The sequence below is a fragment of the Stenella coeruleoalba genome, assembly GCF_951394435.1.
Source record: "Stenella coeruleoalba genome assembly, chromosome: 20".
In the NCBI taxonomy this organism is placed as follows: domain Eukaryota; kingdom Metazoa; phylum Chordata; class Mammalia; order Artiodactyla; family Delphinidae; genus Stenella; species Stenella coeruleoalba.
The window spans coordinates 34,240,523-34,259,194 of record NC_137166.1 but is presented as its reverse complement, the minus strand read 5'-3'; the positions used below and the strand labels follow the sequence as shown (position 1 = coordinate 34,259,194).

Below are 18,672 nucleotides of genomic sequence, written 5' to 3'. Positions count from 1 at the left end.
TAGGTGATATGTCAGGTAGGACCCCACCCCGGCTTTCTTCATCACCTCCTAAGGAGATAAAATCAGGGTGACAAGGATCATTGGGGGAAAAAACAAAAGGCAAAGCCGGACGGATGCAGAAACAAGGTGTCATTAGTATCAACCTTTACACTGGGTACTGCTGGGCTCGATTTATGACTGCCACCAACCGGTGAGTCAAGGGTCTCACACAGCCCACTGTTCTCTCCCCTTGCAAAAGAAGAGGAGGCGGGGGAAGGAGGAGGGTCCTCAAAATGGTCCTGGCCCAGGTCTGAGCTACAAACCTCCAGTCTAAGCTCCAATTTCCCCACAAGCCCTGGGACCCAGCAACCTTGTAAAAACGTCGCTGTGGAATAAAGCAATGTTTTCCAAATGTTCCCGAGACGCTTAGTTGCCTATTCAGTTTCCAGATTTCTCCCCTGGACATAATTTTCTCTATTCCTCCAGCTAAGTACAAATAAAAACCCTGGACATTATGAAAGAAACATAAGAATATTCTGAACGGTGGAGAAAAGAAGGCAGAATAGCCAGGGACACTGGGACCCAACAAACAACATGGTAGTGAGTACCCTGGGTTTTCCTTTTGCTTCATATATCTCAGATTGGAGCTCAAGCAGTTGGCAACCAGGAAACGCCAACAGATAAGATTTTAAAAGCCCCTAGAAAAGCCTGGGCTCTCTAGCCAAAGGACCAGAAAAGGTATACAGCCTGGCAAGACAGAAAACTTGTAGACAATAACAGCTTGCTCCAACCAAACCCACAGAAAAGGTGTTACCTCCCCACTACCCATTCAAGCAAAGGCTGAGCAGGGCACCTAGATTTCCATGCTCTTAAGGCTGTAACAAGGCATCCAATACCTCATATCCATAGAGTGTCAAAAAAGCCTAGTAGGGAGCCAGACTTTCATACTTGCTGGGCAGTAACATGGCCCCTCCTCATGGTGTCACTAGAGACCATCTGGAGAGCCTGAACTTCCACCCCAACCCAGCAGTAGCAAGGTGCACCTACCCATTCTCCTGGTGTCAGGGAAAGTCAGGTGGGGGACAGGAATGAGGCACTCCTCCCACTATTCAAAGAGGTATCAGTGGAGACCTAGTAGGGAGACTAACCTGGAATTCTTCCCACCTCAATCAAAAATCATTTGTCCCACCAAGAACCAGGAAGATCTCAAATTGAAGGGAAAAAGACAATCCATACATACGAAAACTGAGATGACTGAGAAGTTACAGTTCTCTCTCAAGGAATTTGAAGGAGCCATCATAGACTACTCCCAACGATTATGAACATGTGTGAAACAAATGGAAAAAGAGAAAGTCTCAGCAAAGAAACAGAAGATAAAAAGAAGCACTAAATGGAAATTTTAGAAATTAAAAAAACAAAGTTTTAAAAAATCAATGATGGGCTCAACATCAGAAGGGAGGAGGGAAACAGAGGTAAGAATTGGCAAACTGGAAGACATAACAAAAGAAAGCAAATAGATTTATTTTAATGAAAAGAGCCTCAGAGATTGATGAGACTTTAACATTCATGTGGTCAGAGTCCTAGAAGGAGAGGAGAAAGGGGGTGAACTTAAAAAGTACTCAAAAGAAAAAAAAGACAAAGGAAAAAATTTGAGAGCAGAGAAAGAAAAATGACACCTTACCACAGTGGAAAAATAATTCAAATGACAGCAGATTTCTCATCAAAACCCATGGAAGCCAGAAGAAAGTGGTACAATATTTTTCAAGTGCTGAAAGGAAAGAACTGGCAACACAAAATCTATATCCAGCAAAACTACCAATCAGGGATGAAGGGGAAATCAAGACATCCTCAGATGAAGAAAACTAAGAGAATTTGTCACCAGAATGCCTACTGTAAAAAAAAAAAAAAGAAAGAAAGAAAAGAAACAAAAAGAAAAATAAAAAGAAAGCTAAAGGAACTCCTCTAAATAGAAAAGGAAATGATACAAGAATTCTTGTAAGTAGGAAGAAAACACAGTAAACAAAATTATGGTAAATACAATAATTTCTCTACCTCTTTTGAGTTTTCTAAATTATGTTTGATGGTTGAAGCAAAAATTTACCACTATCTGATATGGTTCTAAATATTTGTAGGAGAAATGTTCTAAACAATTAGATTATAAATACGGTTTACAATCTGGTTGTCTTTACCAGTTCACTTGAACTGGTAAAATGATGACACCAGAAGACTTTGGTAAGCTATGTTTATATAATGTAATGCCTAAGTAATCATTTTAAAAGTTGTACAAAAAGAAACACAACAGGTTAACCAAAATGAAATTCTTGAAAATATTCAAGTAACCCACAGGAAGGCAGGAAGTAGAAAATAGAAATGAAAAGCAGAGAAAACTGACAGAAAACAAATATAAAATGGCAAACTTAAGCTCTAACATATAATTAATTACATTAAATATTAATGGTCAAAATATACAAATTGAAAAGACAGATACTGACAGAATGAGGACAGGGAGTAGCCCACCTATATTCTATCTACAAGGAACTCACTTAAAATATAACAACATAGGGCTTCCCTAGTGGCGCAGTGGTTGAGAGTCCGCCTGCCGATGCAGGGGACACGGGTTTGTGCCCCGATCCAGGAAGATCCCACATGCCGCAGAGCAGCTAGGCCCGTGAGCCATGGCCGCTGAGCCTGTGCATCCGGAGCCTGTGCTGCGCGGCGGGAGAGGCCACAGCGGTGAGAGGCCACGTACCGCAAAAAAAAAAAAAAAAAAATCAATCAGTATAATCCACTATATTAACAGACTAAAGAAGAAAAATCACATGGTCATATAAATAGCTGCAGTTTTAAAAAAATTGACAAAATTCGGGCTTCCCTGGTGGCGCAGTGGTTGGGAGTCTCCCTGCTAATGCAGGGGACACGGGTTTGAGTCCTGGTCTGGGAAGATCCCACATGCCGTGGAGCGGCTGGGCCCGTGAGCCACAACTACTGAGCCTGCGCGTCTGGAGCCTGTGCTCCGCAACAAGAGAGGCCGCGACAGTGAGAGGCCCACACACTGCGATGAAGAGTGGCCCCCGCTTGCCATAACTAGAGAAAGTCCTCGCACAGAAACGAAGACCCAACACAGCAAAATAAATTAATTAATTAATAAACTCCTACCCCCAACATCTTCTAAAAAAAAAAAAATTGACAAAATTCAACACCCACTCATGATAAAAACTCTTAGGAAAACAGAAATAGAGAAGTTCCTTAACCTGGTAAAGAGTATCTATAAAAAACCTACGGGCTTCCCTGGTGGCGCAGTGGTTGAGAGTCCGCCTGCCGATGCAGGGGACACGGGTTCGTGCCCCGGTCCGGGAAGATCCCACATGCTGTGGAGCAGCTGGGCCCATGAGCCATGGCCGCTGAGCCTGCGCGTCCGGAGCCTGTGCTCCGCAAAGGGAGAGGCCACAACAGTGAGAGGCCCACGTACCGCAAAAAAAAAACCCTACACCTGTTTTTTTCATAAACAAGTCAAGGATGTCCACTCTCACCACTCTTATTCAACATAATGCTGGAAGTTCTAACCAGAGCAAAACGCAAGAAGAAGGAAACAAAAGGCACACAGATAGGAAAAGAATAAACAAAACTGTTCCTGTTCACAGATGACATGATTGTCTGTGTAGAAGATCCCATGGAATCTACCAAAAAATCTCCTACAATTGAGTTGAGCAAAGTCAAGGGGTACAAAATCAACACTCAGAAACCAACTGTAGGGCTTCCCTGGTGGTGCAGTGGTTGAGAGTCCGCCTGCCGATGCAGGGGACACGGGTTCGTGCCCCGGTCTGGGAAGATCCCACACACCGCAGAGCGGCTAGGCCCGTGAGCCATGGCCGCTGAGCCTGCGCGTCAGGAGCCTGTGCTCTGCAACGGGAGAGGCCACAACAGTGAGAGGCCCGCGTACCGCAAAAAATAAAAACAAAAATAATAAAACAATTTTGAAAAAGAACAATAAAAAAGGAGGATTCAGTCCGATTTCAAGACTTAAACAGCTATAGCAATTAAGACTGTGTCATATTGACAGAGGAATAGACACATAGATCAATGCAACCCAGAAACAGATCCTCACAAACATGCCCAACTGATAATTAACAGTTCAATGGAAGAACTATAGTCTTTACAAAAAATGGTCCAGGAGCAACTGGACATGGGGGTGGGTGGTACTCAACCCAAATTTATATAAAAATTAACTCAAAATGGATCATGGACTTAAACATAAAATTATAAAAGTTATTTGAAAAAAATAGGAAAAAATCTTTGGGATTTAGGATTAGGCATAGAGTTCTTAAACTGGAAACCAAAGACTTGGAGCCATAAAGGAAAAATTGATAATTTGGACTTCATCAAACTTTAAAACTTTTACTCTACAAAAGACCCACTTAAGAAAATGAAAAGACAAGCTACAGACCAAGAGGAAACGTCTGCAAACCACATATCTGACAAAGGACTAGTATCTAGAATATACAAGAACTCCAAACGTCAACCACAAAAAAGTAAACAATCCAATTAGAAAATAGGCAAAAGATATAAAAATGCTTTTCATCAAAAAGGATAAACAGGGCTTCCCTGGTGGCGCAGTGGTTGAGAGTCTGCCTGCCGATGCACAGCACACGGGTTCGTGCCCCGGTCCGGGAGGATCCCACATGCCGCGGAGCAGCTGGGCCCGTGAGCCATGGCCGCTGAGCCTGTGCGTCCAGAGCCTGTGCTCCACAACGGGAGAGGCAACAGCAGTGAGAGGCCCGCAAAAAAAAAAAAAAAAAAAAAAAAAGGATAAACAGATGGCAAATAAGCCCATGAAAAAATGTTTAACATCATGAGCCATTAGGGAAATACACATTAAAACCACAATAAGATATCACCACCTACCTATCAGATCGGTTAAAATTAGAAATAGTGACGAACCGAACGCTGGTGAGGATGTGGAGAAACTTGCTGGTGGCAATGTAAAATGGCACAGCTACTCTCGAAAAGTTTGGCAGTTCTTAAAAAGTCATACATTCAAGTGCTATAGGCCCAGCAACTGTACTCCTGGAATTTATCCCAAAGATCATGTAGACTTACATATGATTCCATTTATATAACATTCTTGAAATGACAGAAATATGGAAATGGAGAACAGATTAGTGATTTCCAGAGGTTAAGGAAGGAGCGGGGGCAGGATGCAAGTGGCTATGGCTTTAAAAGGAAAGCATGAAGGATTCTTGTGTGATGGGAATGTTCTGTAGCTGGAAGTGTATGGGTGTCAGTATCTTAGTTGTGATACTGTATTTCTCATTTTACAAATTGTTACGGTTAGAGGAAACTGAATCTCCAGTTATCTCAAAATTAAAAGTTTAATTTTTTACAGTTAATAATTTTATAAGGATGAAAAGAGGACCATAAAAAGCTTTAAAAGAAGGTGGGGTGGGAGCACCACTGTGCTTCCCCAAGCTCTCTGGCTTGAGGCATAGGAACTGTGAGGGAAAGGACATGGGGTTGCCAGATTAAATACAGGATAGCTGGTTAGATCTGAACTTCAGATAAGCAACGCATAACTTTTTAGCCTAAGTATGTCCCAAACAATATTGGAGACACACTTAGACTAAAAAATTATTTGTTGTTCATTTGGAATTCAAATTTAACCAGCCGGCCTGTATTTTTATTTGCTAAATCTGGAAACCCTAGGAGGGAAATACAGGACACAGGCATCTGGAGGCAGCTGGGGGCTGTAGACTGAAAGGGGGAGGGTGGACCCAGGGAGGAGTAAGAAAGACTTAAGGAGAGAGGCCAGACAGCAGGCAAAGGGATGCCAGGGGACCACAAAGATGCCCCAGACTGGGCAGTGCCTTAAGAGAGGGGGAAGGCAGACACTAGCATGGGAGGTTCCCAAGCTGCTGGGTTTATGGAGCTCTGGTGAAAGGATCCTTTGTGGGTGGTCCACAAAGAATCCAGAAAAAGGGCAAAAGAGTGGATGCTTGAGTCTCCAGTGCTGATCCGGGCTGGAGGGAGCCTGACAGACCATCCGAGGTTGGGGAGGGGCCCCTTTAGGCACTAGAAGCAGCACTCGATTAACCCCAGGCTGTCCCCTGGGCACCCGGGGCTGCTCTCACCACGATGTGTCACCACCCTCTAGGAGCTCCCCTTCCTGTGGGGGAAGGGCATGCACAGCAGCAGGCTCAGGTGTCCAGGTCGGTGGGCAGTCATGCATCTGATCAAAACTAAAACTAGTCCGGGCCCTCGCTCTCAGCCAAAGTCACCTCCTAGCCAGGCCATTGCCGGTCATAGGTTTTTACGCTGCTCCTGGACACACATGGTTGCCCCTTCTCTTCTTCACAGAACATATCACTTTCTGAAAGAGTCGGGATTTTTAATTTGTTTTCTTGTTTAACAGTTGATCCCCACTAGCTCCAGGATTGCAGGCACTTGGTCTGTCTTACTGCAACATCTACGCCTAGTACCTGGCACAGAGTAGGTGTTCAGGAAAGAAAAAAAAGTGCTGAATGAATGAAGGAGTAAATGAATAAACCCGTCTGATGAAAGCTACCCCTTCTGGAGCTATCCTGCAGGCACAGCTCCTTGGAACTTGGTAAAGGCAGAGGGCCAGTCTTCATCCTCCAGGAAGCCCTCAGCAGCAACCTCTGAGCTGCCACGGACTGGCACCTGGGATTGTAGGCTCAGCGTGGTCACAGAGGGGCTCAGTCCATCCTCTCTAAACAAGGGCTCTAGCAGCAGCATCATTATCTTTAATGAGTCCCTGCCACAGGGACTAATAATAATAATATTAATATTAATAGCTACCACTTACTAAGAACTTACATGTGCTGGGCACTTGTCATATATTTTAAGTCATTAATTCTTCAAACAGCCCCCAAAAGGTAGGGGTGGTGACCCTCTACTGTTTGTGCAGCCCCCTCCTTGTGAAAAATAGATACCCTTTCTCTTTTCAAGATCACCCTCCCCATTCCCACTGTGGGGGGACGAGGGGCAGATACTGGCCCACCTCAGCGTCCAGGGAGGGTGGGTAGTGCCAGCGCAACCAGTCAACCCACTCCAACTCCCTGGCTACAATGATTGCCTCCTGGGCAGCTTTAGGACGCTTCTGAGGCAGTAAGCCTTGGTCCTGAAACCTCTTCTGCTGATGAAGAAGCACATGCCCCTCTTTGCTGGGACCACTGAGTGGGGAGCTGCTGTCTGTCACTGGCACCAGGGGATCCCACCTGGGAATGAAGGCAACAAAGAGAAAGCAGAGCTGAGAGGAGGTGGAAGAAAGATAGATTGGTGATGACTTTCTTAAAAAACCCCTGGATCCAGCCATGCCTGAAGCCAGCTACCTAATGTATCCCCAGACTTTTCAGTTACATTAGCCAATAACTCTCTTTTGAATGTTGTAGTCAGTGTGAGTTGCATCCCTGACGTGTCACTGAACGAGACCTGCCTAAACTGCTATGTTAGTACAGCTATGTTAAGATGAGGGCATTTTATAGATGTGGAGCTGAAGCATACAAAAGGCCAAATAACTTAGTTAACCATGAGCTGGAAGTGCTCTTAACCACTCTGATTCACTGTAGAGTTCTACATTCTATGTGTGTGTGCACACGTGTGCACGTTTCTAATTAATATTCATATCTACAAAAGATTGAGCAAACTGTTGGTGCTGAATAAAGATCTTCTGGATAAACTAAAATCAGTAACTTCCTAATAAAGCGTCTTTGTTTAGAAAACACTCCCATCAGCAACCCTGGATTCTTACTGCAAGTCAGGATCACGACTCACAGTGTGTCTTTGGGGAATCACTTCCCTTCTCCCTGCCTCGGTTTCCCCAGGGAAATGGGCTGGAAACTGCACCCGGTGGGGCATCTTTGAGACCGGTCAGCCAGTGAGGGACACCCCGACTCCTTCAGGGCAGGGATCTGCAGTCAGAAGAGGAGGCCTCCCACTTCCTCCGCACTGAAGCCCAGGGACCCGTGACGAAGGGAGCCCTGGACAGGCATCCACAGCCCAGTGTGAGACTCTGGCACCTACTAGGAGCTCAGAACAGAGCAGGCCAAGCCCTGGGGTTGCAGGGCCCTTGTTTTCTGCCGTCACTCCAGTGAGGCTCAGCCAGAAGCAGATGCAAGGGAAACTGCTCACATGTCAGCTGCGCCCAAGCAGCCAAATGACCGTAAAGGGCATCCAACAAAGTCAACTCAACAACACAGGCCTCCAAGTCCACGGCACGGAGAGCACGTGAAGAAGGCCGTGCCTGCGGGCTGGCCCATCAAGATGGTGCCAAGGCCCGAGGCCCTGATCCTCCAGGACTGGCTCCATCGCTATCTCTTCTCCATCCTTCCTCTGCTCCCTGCTGGCTCTCTCCTCTTAGCCTAGAAACATACTCTGGTCTTTCCCTCTTCAAAATGCAAAAGCTTCCTCTGACCCTTGGACCCCTCGGCTCCTGTTTTCTGCCCTTCCTTCCCAGTCTGGAACCTGAAAATTCAAGTCTACACTGCTGGTCTCCCCACCTCTCCTCAACCTGTTCCTCCGTCTGATTTCATGGACGATGGTCATCCTCAGGACAGTCCAGCAGACCCCATTCAGCCTGCCTCCACAGGCCTCTCTGTGGCCCCTCACGCTGCTGCCCAGAAGCACTTTGCTGTCTGGGTATAGATGACCCCACGCTCCTCATGCCCCTCCCTTCTCCCAGCTGCCTCACCATCTGTGCTGAGGCCTTCAAACCTCTCCTCCAGCCAAGGCCTTCCTCCTGAGCTCCCCACCCATGCGGCCAACTGCTGGCCAGACACCAACATTCAGATAGGCCACAGGCAGCTCCTGCAAGGCCAAATTGCCAACAAACTCGAGCTAACTAAGTGTGATGGGCCTCCAGGTGTAGGCGTTAAGAGGATTCCAGGCTCTGAAATCACACTGCCTGAGTTCAAATCCCCCACCTGCAGCTTACTGACACTGGACACATCCCCTCAATTCCCCGTGTACAAAATGGGGAGAACAACAATGGCCCTCTCATAAGCTGTCGCGGGCTTAAATGTGATAACACGTGTAGATATTGGCAGCAGGGCCTGATACTCAGTAAGTCCTGTTAGATGGTAACGATCCCTACTGGAATCATCACCTTCTTTGCTAACCCCCAATAGCTCTTCTTCAGGCATGGTATCATCTTCTACCTGTCACTCAGAAGCTGGTCGCCTGGGACCTTGGAGTCATTCCTAACTTCTCTTACTTCCCATTTCCATTCAATTCCCAAATCCTGCTGGTTTTGCCTCTCAAGTGTTTCTCCAAGCCACACCCTCCTAACCAATATCCTCATCTTCTCTCACCTACTCTACTGCAGCCTTTTCTGTGACCCACCTAACTCCTGCCTCAAAATTTATTCTGTAGTGATACTGAATTGTCTACAATTTCCCCACAAACTACATGGGCCTCTTCTCTATGAACTGGATTATGCTATTTTCTCTGCCTGGAAGGCCCCTCCCACCTTACCTTCCACCTTCTAGGAGCCTGATTAGGTGTCACCTCCTCCTGAAAGCTTTCCTGGAATGCCCAGATTGGGCGACATGCCTGTCCTTTGAGCTTCTGTATCTTAGACTTAGTGACATGATATTAACTTACCCTTTCAGGTTACCCCCTTCCCAACTTGGCTAGCGGTTCCTCACTGAGGATCTCAATCACGTTTACTGAACTGAGGTTACTATTCAAAGAAACCCACCTATGGAGGGCCTTATAAAAAGGATGAAATCGATCAAAATGAGAAAATTTCCACTATTTTAAAATCCAGAAATGACGGATTCTTCATAGACCAAAGTACTTGATCAACAGCCTCCTTAAACCAACCAATGAGATTCAAAGTCAGGGAAAGTGAGTTCCCTCATCCATGGGGGCTGTTAAGGAGGGAAGTGACTGTGCCCTACCTGGGGGATAAAGAAGGAGGAAGAGAAGAAGGAGAGAGGGGAGGGGGAGAAGAAGAAGAAAGAATTAGATGATAGGCTCTCTGTACAAGCTTGTTATCCTGACAGAACAGTCCCAGAACTTGAAACGTGATCTCTGGGGGCAGAGGGAGACAGTTTTATCACATATTAAGGTTAGACAGATGTTTTGGGTGTGTGGTGTTACCTGAGTCAAAAGCACCACAAAAGAGCTAGCACAGCCCTGCTCAGCAAGATGCGTTCCCAACAGAAAGGCACGGAACCTTTTTTTCCCTTTCCCTTTCCTTTTCCTTTTCACATGTTTTTCTCTTCAGTCATATTTGAGGGTTTTGGATTTCCCTGGTGTGAGGGCGAAACACTGATTTCCACACCAGACCTTCCTTCCTCTCCAAAAATACTGCAGGCCAGGTCTTCAGCAAGGGTCCTGGGTGTGGAAACAGCCTCAGAAAGAGGGGGTACCTGGTCTGAAAGGTGGGTTTCAACATGTCTCCTGGGATGTGCTTCTTAAAGACTTAGAAGGCAGAAAATCTCCCTCTCTCTCCAACACACACACACACACACACACACACACACACACACACACACCCCTGAGCAGACCCTTCCCCTCTAGGTGGACCAGGGCCCATCCTGCCACAGTATCAGGAAGACAGACAAGAACCACCCGCCTAGCATGGGGGGCATTTTAAAGGCCTGAGCAGGAGGTGGGAGAGGTTGATCTTCCAAATGCCCCCCATTTCTTCACTGCCGACAGCAAAGCCCAGGCCTTAAGAGGCACCCAGGGAAAGAGGCTGACGTGACCAAGAAAATAACATCTTCAGAATGACTAATGCCCCACCGGGACGGGACCAGCTCTGGCCTGGCTGCCTGCCAGAGGGTCCACAGCCACTTTCCAAGGACACGGAGGGCAAACGTCCCTGACAAGTTCCCCCAAGGACTGTCCCTTCCCAGCTCTGCCTCTCCTCGGGGCTCCCCCCAGGGGCCTGTGAAGCCCTGAGTTAGGACACCAGGGCCCAGAGGCTGAGTCACTCCCTTGGGGCCAACCTGGGTCATAGCAAGTTCGTTATTTCAAGGACAAGTTCTCAGACCCCTCGTCCAGCCATCGGCCTGACAGAGACCGGGAGGGGAGAGGTCTGCGAGCGGATGAGGAGATGAGGAGAGAGCAGGCGGACTAGCTTCCCGGGGCTCTGAGGCCCCAAGTGCCCTGGGGGGGGGAGGCTGTTCACGTCTTGTACAGAACACGCCCAACACACATGGGGAGACGCTCATCCTCCAGCCATCGGGGGGCCCTGTCTCTGGGCCAGGCCCCCCACAAGCCTTCCTCAGCTCTCCCTCAGCAGGCCCCGGGGAGCCCAAGGCGGGGGCCTCCCGCAGAGCCATTTTCCAGGGTGTCGGGGGGGGGGGCGGATCTCGGGGGAGAGGGGCGCAGGGGGAGGTGAGGAAGGGGCAGCTGGGTGGAGCCAGGTCGTCCCCGCAGGAGGTCACAGAACAGAACTGTGGACTGCTCCAAGTTTTTGATGTGCCTGCTCAGGGAGGGAGTGTCTAAAACCATTTCAAAAGCTGGGGGAAGCCCAGAGAAGGGGGGCCTCATTGTCTGTGGGGAGGGGGGATTTCAAAGGAGACCCCGCCACTGAAAGGTTTCAAAAGACCCTTGCCTTTCGATCAGCTCCAAATCACGCCCTCACCAGCGGCAGCCAGGAGAGGGGTGCTGGGAAAATGTTTCCAAGGAGACATGTCCCTGAGTCATCGTAACTCCCGGGGTCTGGAGGCTCCAAAGCCACGATGAGGCACCCCCCCACCCCGCTATAAAAAGGTCAGTTTAGCATCCCCCGGGGGTGGGCTCCCACAGTCCAGGTCCCTGGGGAGGCCTGCCTCAGACCCCCGGTGCCCCAAGTTCATGAGAACGCCACCAAGCTGAACGGCGTCACGTCTATGTGCCGAGTACCCTCGGTGTCACTAAGGGGGGCTTTCACCCCCGCCAGCTCCAGGCAGCCACTCTGGGCTCGGGCCATTTAGCAGGGGAAGCTGTCCACAGGGACACTGGACAGTGTCTACCAGGGCTGCAGCGCCAGCCCCCAGCCAGAGCTCACGCACCTGCTTCTCTTCCATTCACACCTCCCACAGTCACTCCCGCCACCTTCCCCAAGCCACCAGGGCCAACAGGCACACAGCACAGGCCAAATATAAGTTCCATCACCTCCCTCCTCCCTTCCCTCCCTGCCTCATTCCCTCACCTCTGGACCAGACGGGGCAGGTCTCTGGGTTTTTTTGCTTCTTTTTTTTGCATAATGAGTTTATTTTTTAAAGGCATACAGACAATAAACAAAGCAAACATTCCATCAGATATTAACTTCTCCCAAGTATTATCTGTCCTAGAATCGTTCCATTAAGTTCCAGTCTCTAGACATCTTAAATTCAATAATCATCTTCATCAGATCCATTACTTTTCTTCTGTTGAATTTAACTATTGTTTTCTGTTCGTTGGCTTACTTTTTCAAGGATTTCTATTAAACCTTGTTCTGATACCTTCCCACTTAGTTGTCCATACCGTGCCCTCTCATCCCATTTTCTTCCCCCTCAACACTGCACCCAGATTAATCTCCCCAAAGCACCCAGCTACAACCAGGCCATACTCTGCTCCAAAACCTTCAATGGCTCCCTAGCGTGTAAGCCCAAGGTTGTACACTCAGGTGCCCGCAGGGGCCAGGCAGGGGCCACAAATGAGCAAAGCATCCCCCCAACTCACAACAGGGACTGGTGGGGCCTGTGGTTCCAGCTGCTGCCCAGCTCCCATCAACTGTGCTCTGTGGGAATATGGGCCATGGCTGCCACCTCTCCTGGTTCTCAAGGGAAACCAAATAAAACACCCACCAAGGGGCCCCCAGATTTGGACCCCAGCCTACAGGGTCAAGTCCAAACCTGAATCCCTTAACCTGGGCTTCAAGGCCCTCCATGGTCCAGCCCCAAGCCACCTCCCCACCCTCACTGCCCATGACATTACAACGTGCGATGCCTCCACCCTCGTCAAGTCGGGCTCGTCCACTCCCCAGCCACCTCCTCTGCCCCTGCCTCTGAGCTTTGCTCACCTACAGTCCTCCCACAGATGCTGCTTCCCACCTTCTCAGCCGAACCACAGCACATCCTTCAAGGACCTGCTTCTTCCTTACAATCAGCTCTCCGAGGGCCCTGTTCTCTAGCAACTGTCCTTCATTGCTAAGCTGCTCCCTTTGCCAGGGATGGCCCTAAACCACAGAGAAAACGCCTCCTTACCTTTCAATACCCAGGCCTTCCTGATGGACTTATTTGGATCCAGCAGTCCCTGTTCCGGAAGCATCCACCTCACTACACTGTGCTTACTGGATGCCCACCAGCCTCCCCCATGGACAGGAAGCCCCTGAGGGTGGGGCTGGGTCTCTCCCACCACAGGCCCTGGCAGGGGAGCCACACACAGTGGAGGGAGCCTGGTTTTTATTCAGACCCTGGCTCTGCTATTTCCTGGCTGGAAGAACTTGGGTAAGTCATTAAACCTCCTCTGTGAGGTGGAGAACTAGAAGCTACGTAAGTACCCGGCCTGTGGTGGGGCTCAGTCCACGGCAGCTGTTAGCATCCTCACCCAGTGTGACCTCCCTCCACTGCACAGAGTGGTGCTGTGGTGTCCTCTGCGGGATGCTGTGAGGTCTCTGAGGGCAGGGGCCATGTCCCCTTCACCCTCTATCACCCACAGGGACCACCCCAGGTCTCTACATGCAGCACATGCTCAACGTTCTTTGATTGATGGAGGTGATGAGGTCAGGGAAGGAAGGGCAGGTGAGGGGGGCAGGGCAGAGAGAGGGGAGATACAGCCCTGCCAGCAGAGGTGCAGCTCCAGCAGGTCCCTGGTCCGCGCCTCATGGCCATGAGCCAAGGGCCTGCATGTGAGACCTCGTGCAGCTGCACAAACGTCTTGCCTGGACGCTCAGGCTCTGAGACCAACAGCTCCTTGCTGCCTGCTCTCCAGGTCCCCACACCCCGCGCATCCTGAGAACAGGCCAGCTCACGGCACTGCCGAGCGAGCCTGGTGAGGGGCCCTTTCCAGCCACCAGCCGGGACTTCTTGCAGGACCCCGCCCTCTGCTCACACAGAGACCCAAGTGCCAATCAAACCCTCCTTTCGCATCTTCCACCATTCTAGTTAAGAGCGAGCCCTCGCCTTCCACCTGTGGACACCCAGCTTCCAGGTGCTGCGCAAAAGGAAAGGTGGAAGGGAGAAAGGAGGCGGGGAGAAACACCTTTGACTCACCGTGGTCCAATTAGTCAGCCTCTCGTACTTACAAACAAGAGCGCACATTAACACCTGCTGCAAAAGCAAACGTTTTTAGATATCTCCGTCTTCACCTCCCTGACACTGCCGTGAAAGCGCGCTCAGCAGCCAGTGACGGACAGAGTAGTTTCCTTCTTCTACTTCAGCAGGGGCCTCTCACACAGAAGGAACTAAAAAGTCACCAGCCTTCCTGTCGGGCTGAATTCCCAGGGTCCCCTGCCCCTCCCGTGCTTCTCATGTCCCCTCGTCATTGAGGGAGCCCCACCAGGCACCCAGTTGTGCTCAGCGCCTTCAGGGGACCTGCCCCGAGTCACTGGGACGCTAGGTACCCAAACTCACTGAGCAGCAGCTGGCGGGGACCAGGGGACCGCAGCCACCCTGAGCACAGCTCCACTGAAGAACGGCCTTATTAGGTACAGTGTGGATGACGGCACAGATGCGGAACAACTCTCACAGGCTGAGGTGGGAGGGAGACTTCATACAACCGACCACTTTGGAAGTGTATTCATCTGTATCTACTGAAGGGGAGCCTACTCATATCCTATGACCCACCAATTTCAGTCGGAGAGATATTCCCATTAAAACCGCATGTGAGTGTCCACCAACGACCCATACAAGAATGGTCACAGCAGCACAGTATTTGAAACAATTCCACAAAGGAAACTACCAGATGCCCATCAGTATGTGTATCAAGAACAGATAAATGGTGATGTGTTCACACAATGGAATATCATACACCCGTGAGAAGGGGCAATGTCCAGCCACAGGCGCTAATATGAACAAGCAAAAGGCACCAGACACAAGTGAGCAGAGACGGTGCGATCTCATTTACATAAAACGCGAAACAACCACAAGTAACCTATGGTGTTAGCATCACGATGCTGAGGCCCTTCTGTTGGTGGGGGAAGGGGCTGGAGGGGGCCGAGGGGGGGTTCTGGGATGCAGGAATGGTCTGCTTCTTCACCTGGGTGTTGGTTACCCAAGTGTGCTCAGTTCGTGAGGATCCACTGAGGTGGACCTTTTTTTAATGTACACAATCAAGGGTTTTGTAAAGCAGCAGTCTGTTGGCATGGCTGTTGTTAAGACTTTAATGAGAACGTATGAGAGGCAGAAAAATGGAGAGAAAGTCAGGGTCGGGATGCTCAACCCAGGCCTGATCTTTCATCACTCAGACTGCGGGAGTCCTGGAGAAGGTGATCACGCTTCCGCCAAAGACCCAGGGCACCAAGATTCCAGAAGTTCTCAAGGCCCTCACTGCCAAACCCACCCCCTGGGCTAGCCCCATGCCACCAGAAATCCGCTGTGCCCTCTCTTACAGCAAGGGCCTCCCTAGCCGCCAGGGAGACCACAGCCACCCACAGAAGGCAAGTAAGACCTCAAGGCTTCCCTCCATCCCTCGGGCCAAGTGGGAACACGATGGGACTTGGAAAGCTCCCTTCTTTAAAGGCTGAATTTCCCAAAGTCCAAGACCGCTTGAAGAGGAATGGGAAAAGCAGCGGAATAACTCTGTAAGCATTCTGTTTTGACAATGTGCCTGAGGAATTCCCCACGTTTTGTGGGGAAACGTGAGCAGTTAAATCTATTTGATGCCATGACATACGAAATTGAAGCGTAATTGCCCCTGAGTGCTTGACAACTGGAAAGCACTTCATTTCAGAAATGGAGGGAAATTTATGCTGGGAAATGGAAGAGACTGTCAAAAGTTGGACTGCAATGGGAGTGGAGCCGCGCGAAAAGAAGGTTCGGGTGGAGAAAGTGCTCCAGTTCTGACGTTTTTAGTCCCATTTGAAATGTCGCAGAAATAGCAGCAGTGACTCTATCCTTTGAGCTACAAGCCAATGAAATGAATGATTGGAACCAAACATTTCAACCCCGAGGAGCGGCCGCAGCACAGGTGGGAGGAGACGCGTGCTTACCAATCATGTGGTTGGCAACGTGGATTTGGATCTCTCTCTCGTTCTCGAAGGTCATCTGACACTTGATGCACTGGTACGTCTTCTTCTGTTTGGAAACCAAAAGGAAAGGAATTAGACAGCCAGGCTGCAGAACAGAGCAGAAAGCAAAAGTTCCTGGAGGCCATGGCTCAAGACTTCCCAGAATGGCTCTGATCCACTTCCAGTTCTCTCCAGGCCATTCTCTCCCCACCTGCCTCTGCATCCAGCTCAGATTCAGCCTGGGGACGTGGGGACAGGCTCCACTGCAAGGGAGCTGCTCCTCTGCTCGACCCTGCCCCATCCCAAGGTGAGGGCACACAGCAGAACCACAGAAAGGAAGCTGAGGCAGGCTGTTCTGCTTGGGGTATGCTCAAATCCATCTACCCATCTTCCACCCATCTATGCCTGCCGCATCCACTCATCCATCCGTCTGTTCATCCATCTATCTACCCATCACTGTCTACCTACCCCCTGTCTACCCACCCATCCGTCTAAACACACACACACACCCATTCATTCATCTAGCCACCCATCCATCCACCCATCCATCCATCCATCCATCCACCCATCCATCCATCTCTCTTTGCACCCATCCAACTCCTCTCTCATCTATTTACCTACCCTAAGAACCGAGTGGCCAAGCAGGGGAGACTGCTTCCATCAGCTCTGACACTCAGGGGTGAATGAAGAATTCCTCACCTGCCCTAGACACACAAGGCCCCGGGTGATCCTACAGCTGGCTTCCACACACGGGGAGCTATTACCAACTGCTTTTGTGGGGAGGGGGGCAGAAAAATGGAGAACGTGAAAAGTTTCAAAGCTTCTCGAAGACTGGTTCCAAAGAGTGGAGCTTCAGTGTGAAACCAGCCCACCGTGGACAGAGGTGTGTTGCCTGAGTGGGGGAAGGGCTGTGGCTGTGCGTTTTTAGGAAGAGGGAGGGGTGGTATGGGAATCAAAATATCCAAGTTTTCTGAAGACTACTTTGGGTCCTGGGATGATGGGGCCTCCCTCGACCTCTGGAAAAGAGGGCAAGACTCTGGATTTCCTGGCTGAGCGCTGAGACCCAACCCTCAACGACGCAGCCAGGACGAACCACCAGAGGGCTCAGCTGTCGCAGCCCCACCTCAGCCCCACCCGAAGCTGCAGTTCTTCTGAAGGGCCTGGCCTCACCTCCGGGCCTATGCCGTTTCCTCCACCTGGAACACCCTCTCCATCCTTGAGGACTCTGTTCAAATCGCACCTCTTCTGAGAAGCCTTTTCTTCCCACCCCAGAGTGAGTTTGGGATCTGCCCAGGCCCCTGAGCTTATGCTGAAAGCACCTAGTTGCTCCGCATACGATTTTGTCGTGGCCAATTGATTTGTTTGCTCGCACTGCAGTGTGCGCACCCAGAGGGCCAGGACGCGTTCTGTCCACCTGTGGGGTCCCAGAAAGGACTGCGTGCTTAGGAAGCATTTGTGGAACAAATGAGCAAAGTTGTGAAATAACATGTGCCACGCCCTCTATGAGGGCAGAAGGGACAAAGAGAAGTCATCCCACGGTGACTAGGGATCCTGGATCCCCACCACCCAACACAGGGCCCAGCGCAGAGCGAGTGCCTAATAAGCACTGCACTTTCATCATGATTCCCACTGCTGCTGAGAGACTGTTGAATAAAGGAATGGAGAAACAACTGGACCAGCTGGTGCTGGGAGCTCCGGGCTCCAGGCAGGGTCCCCGCTGGGGCTCCAGGACCCGTGCTGATAAGACCAGAGGGCCTTGCTCCCAGTGCTTCGGGAGACCTGGGCGTTCAGTATGTCCTCAGAGCAGCCACAGCGCTGGGCCCGGAAGCAGGCATTCGGCACGGAAACACCCGGGAGTAATGGGTGAGTCTGGTGGGGACAGAACAGGGGAGCCTCACAACAGGCAGAGGAGATTTCAGGCCAGAAGAGACAGCAGGGACTGAAGTCTTCTGAAGGGCACAGTCCCAAAGCACCTACCTCGGCTCAACTCCTCGTCTGTGCTCACGGAGAGGAAGGACCCTGGGTTTCTCCACCATCAAAATCATTCATTCCCTCTCACGTGTGTCCCTCACCCACTCTGCCTGGCAAGTATAAGAGTCCTCGATGCTTAAATGGATGAATGAATGAATGAATGAGTGAAGGAAGTAAAGGCAAGAATGGAGCACGCCCCAGGAAGCTCCACGCGGAGGAAGCCCAGAGGACCCTGCTGGACAAGGGAGACTGTGCCCCCCACCTCCTTGGCTGGAAGTCTCTAGAGGCCACGGCCACGGCCACGGCTGTCCAGACCGCTGCGGAGGGCAGTTCACGATCAAAGTGCTATTCCTCCGCGGGGCAGATGAATGAAGCAAGTTCACTATGCTTGAAAGCACAGGAGCCTGCCTGGGCAGGACGACAGGGTACCCCCAAATGTCCCCCCTCAGTGGCAGGAAGAGGACCGGGCCCTGCCTCGTGGGGCAACAGGCTCCCGGGGAATCCCAGGGGAGTGGTCACAGGAGCTGCTGACCAAAGAGCCTGGGCGTTCACACGCACACACA

General features: G+C 50.3%; 1 protein-coding gene across 1 annotated transcript in view; it reads right to left on the bottom strand.

Moving 5' to 3' along the window:
* ZNF423 (zinc finger protein 423) overlaps positions 1–18,672 on the bottom strand; it is a 328,168-nt gene that overhangs the window by 111,849 nt on the left and 197,647 nt on the right. The window contains exon 5 of the mRNA XM_079908498.1: positions 16,121–16,205. Within this exon, the coding sequence (XP_079764624.1) occupies positions 16,121–16,205 (85 nt within the window). The remainder of the gene's footprint in view (positions 1–16,120; positions 16,206–18,672) is intronic.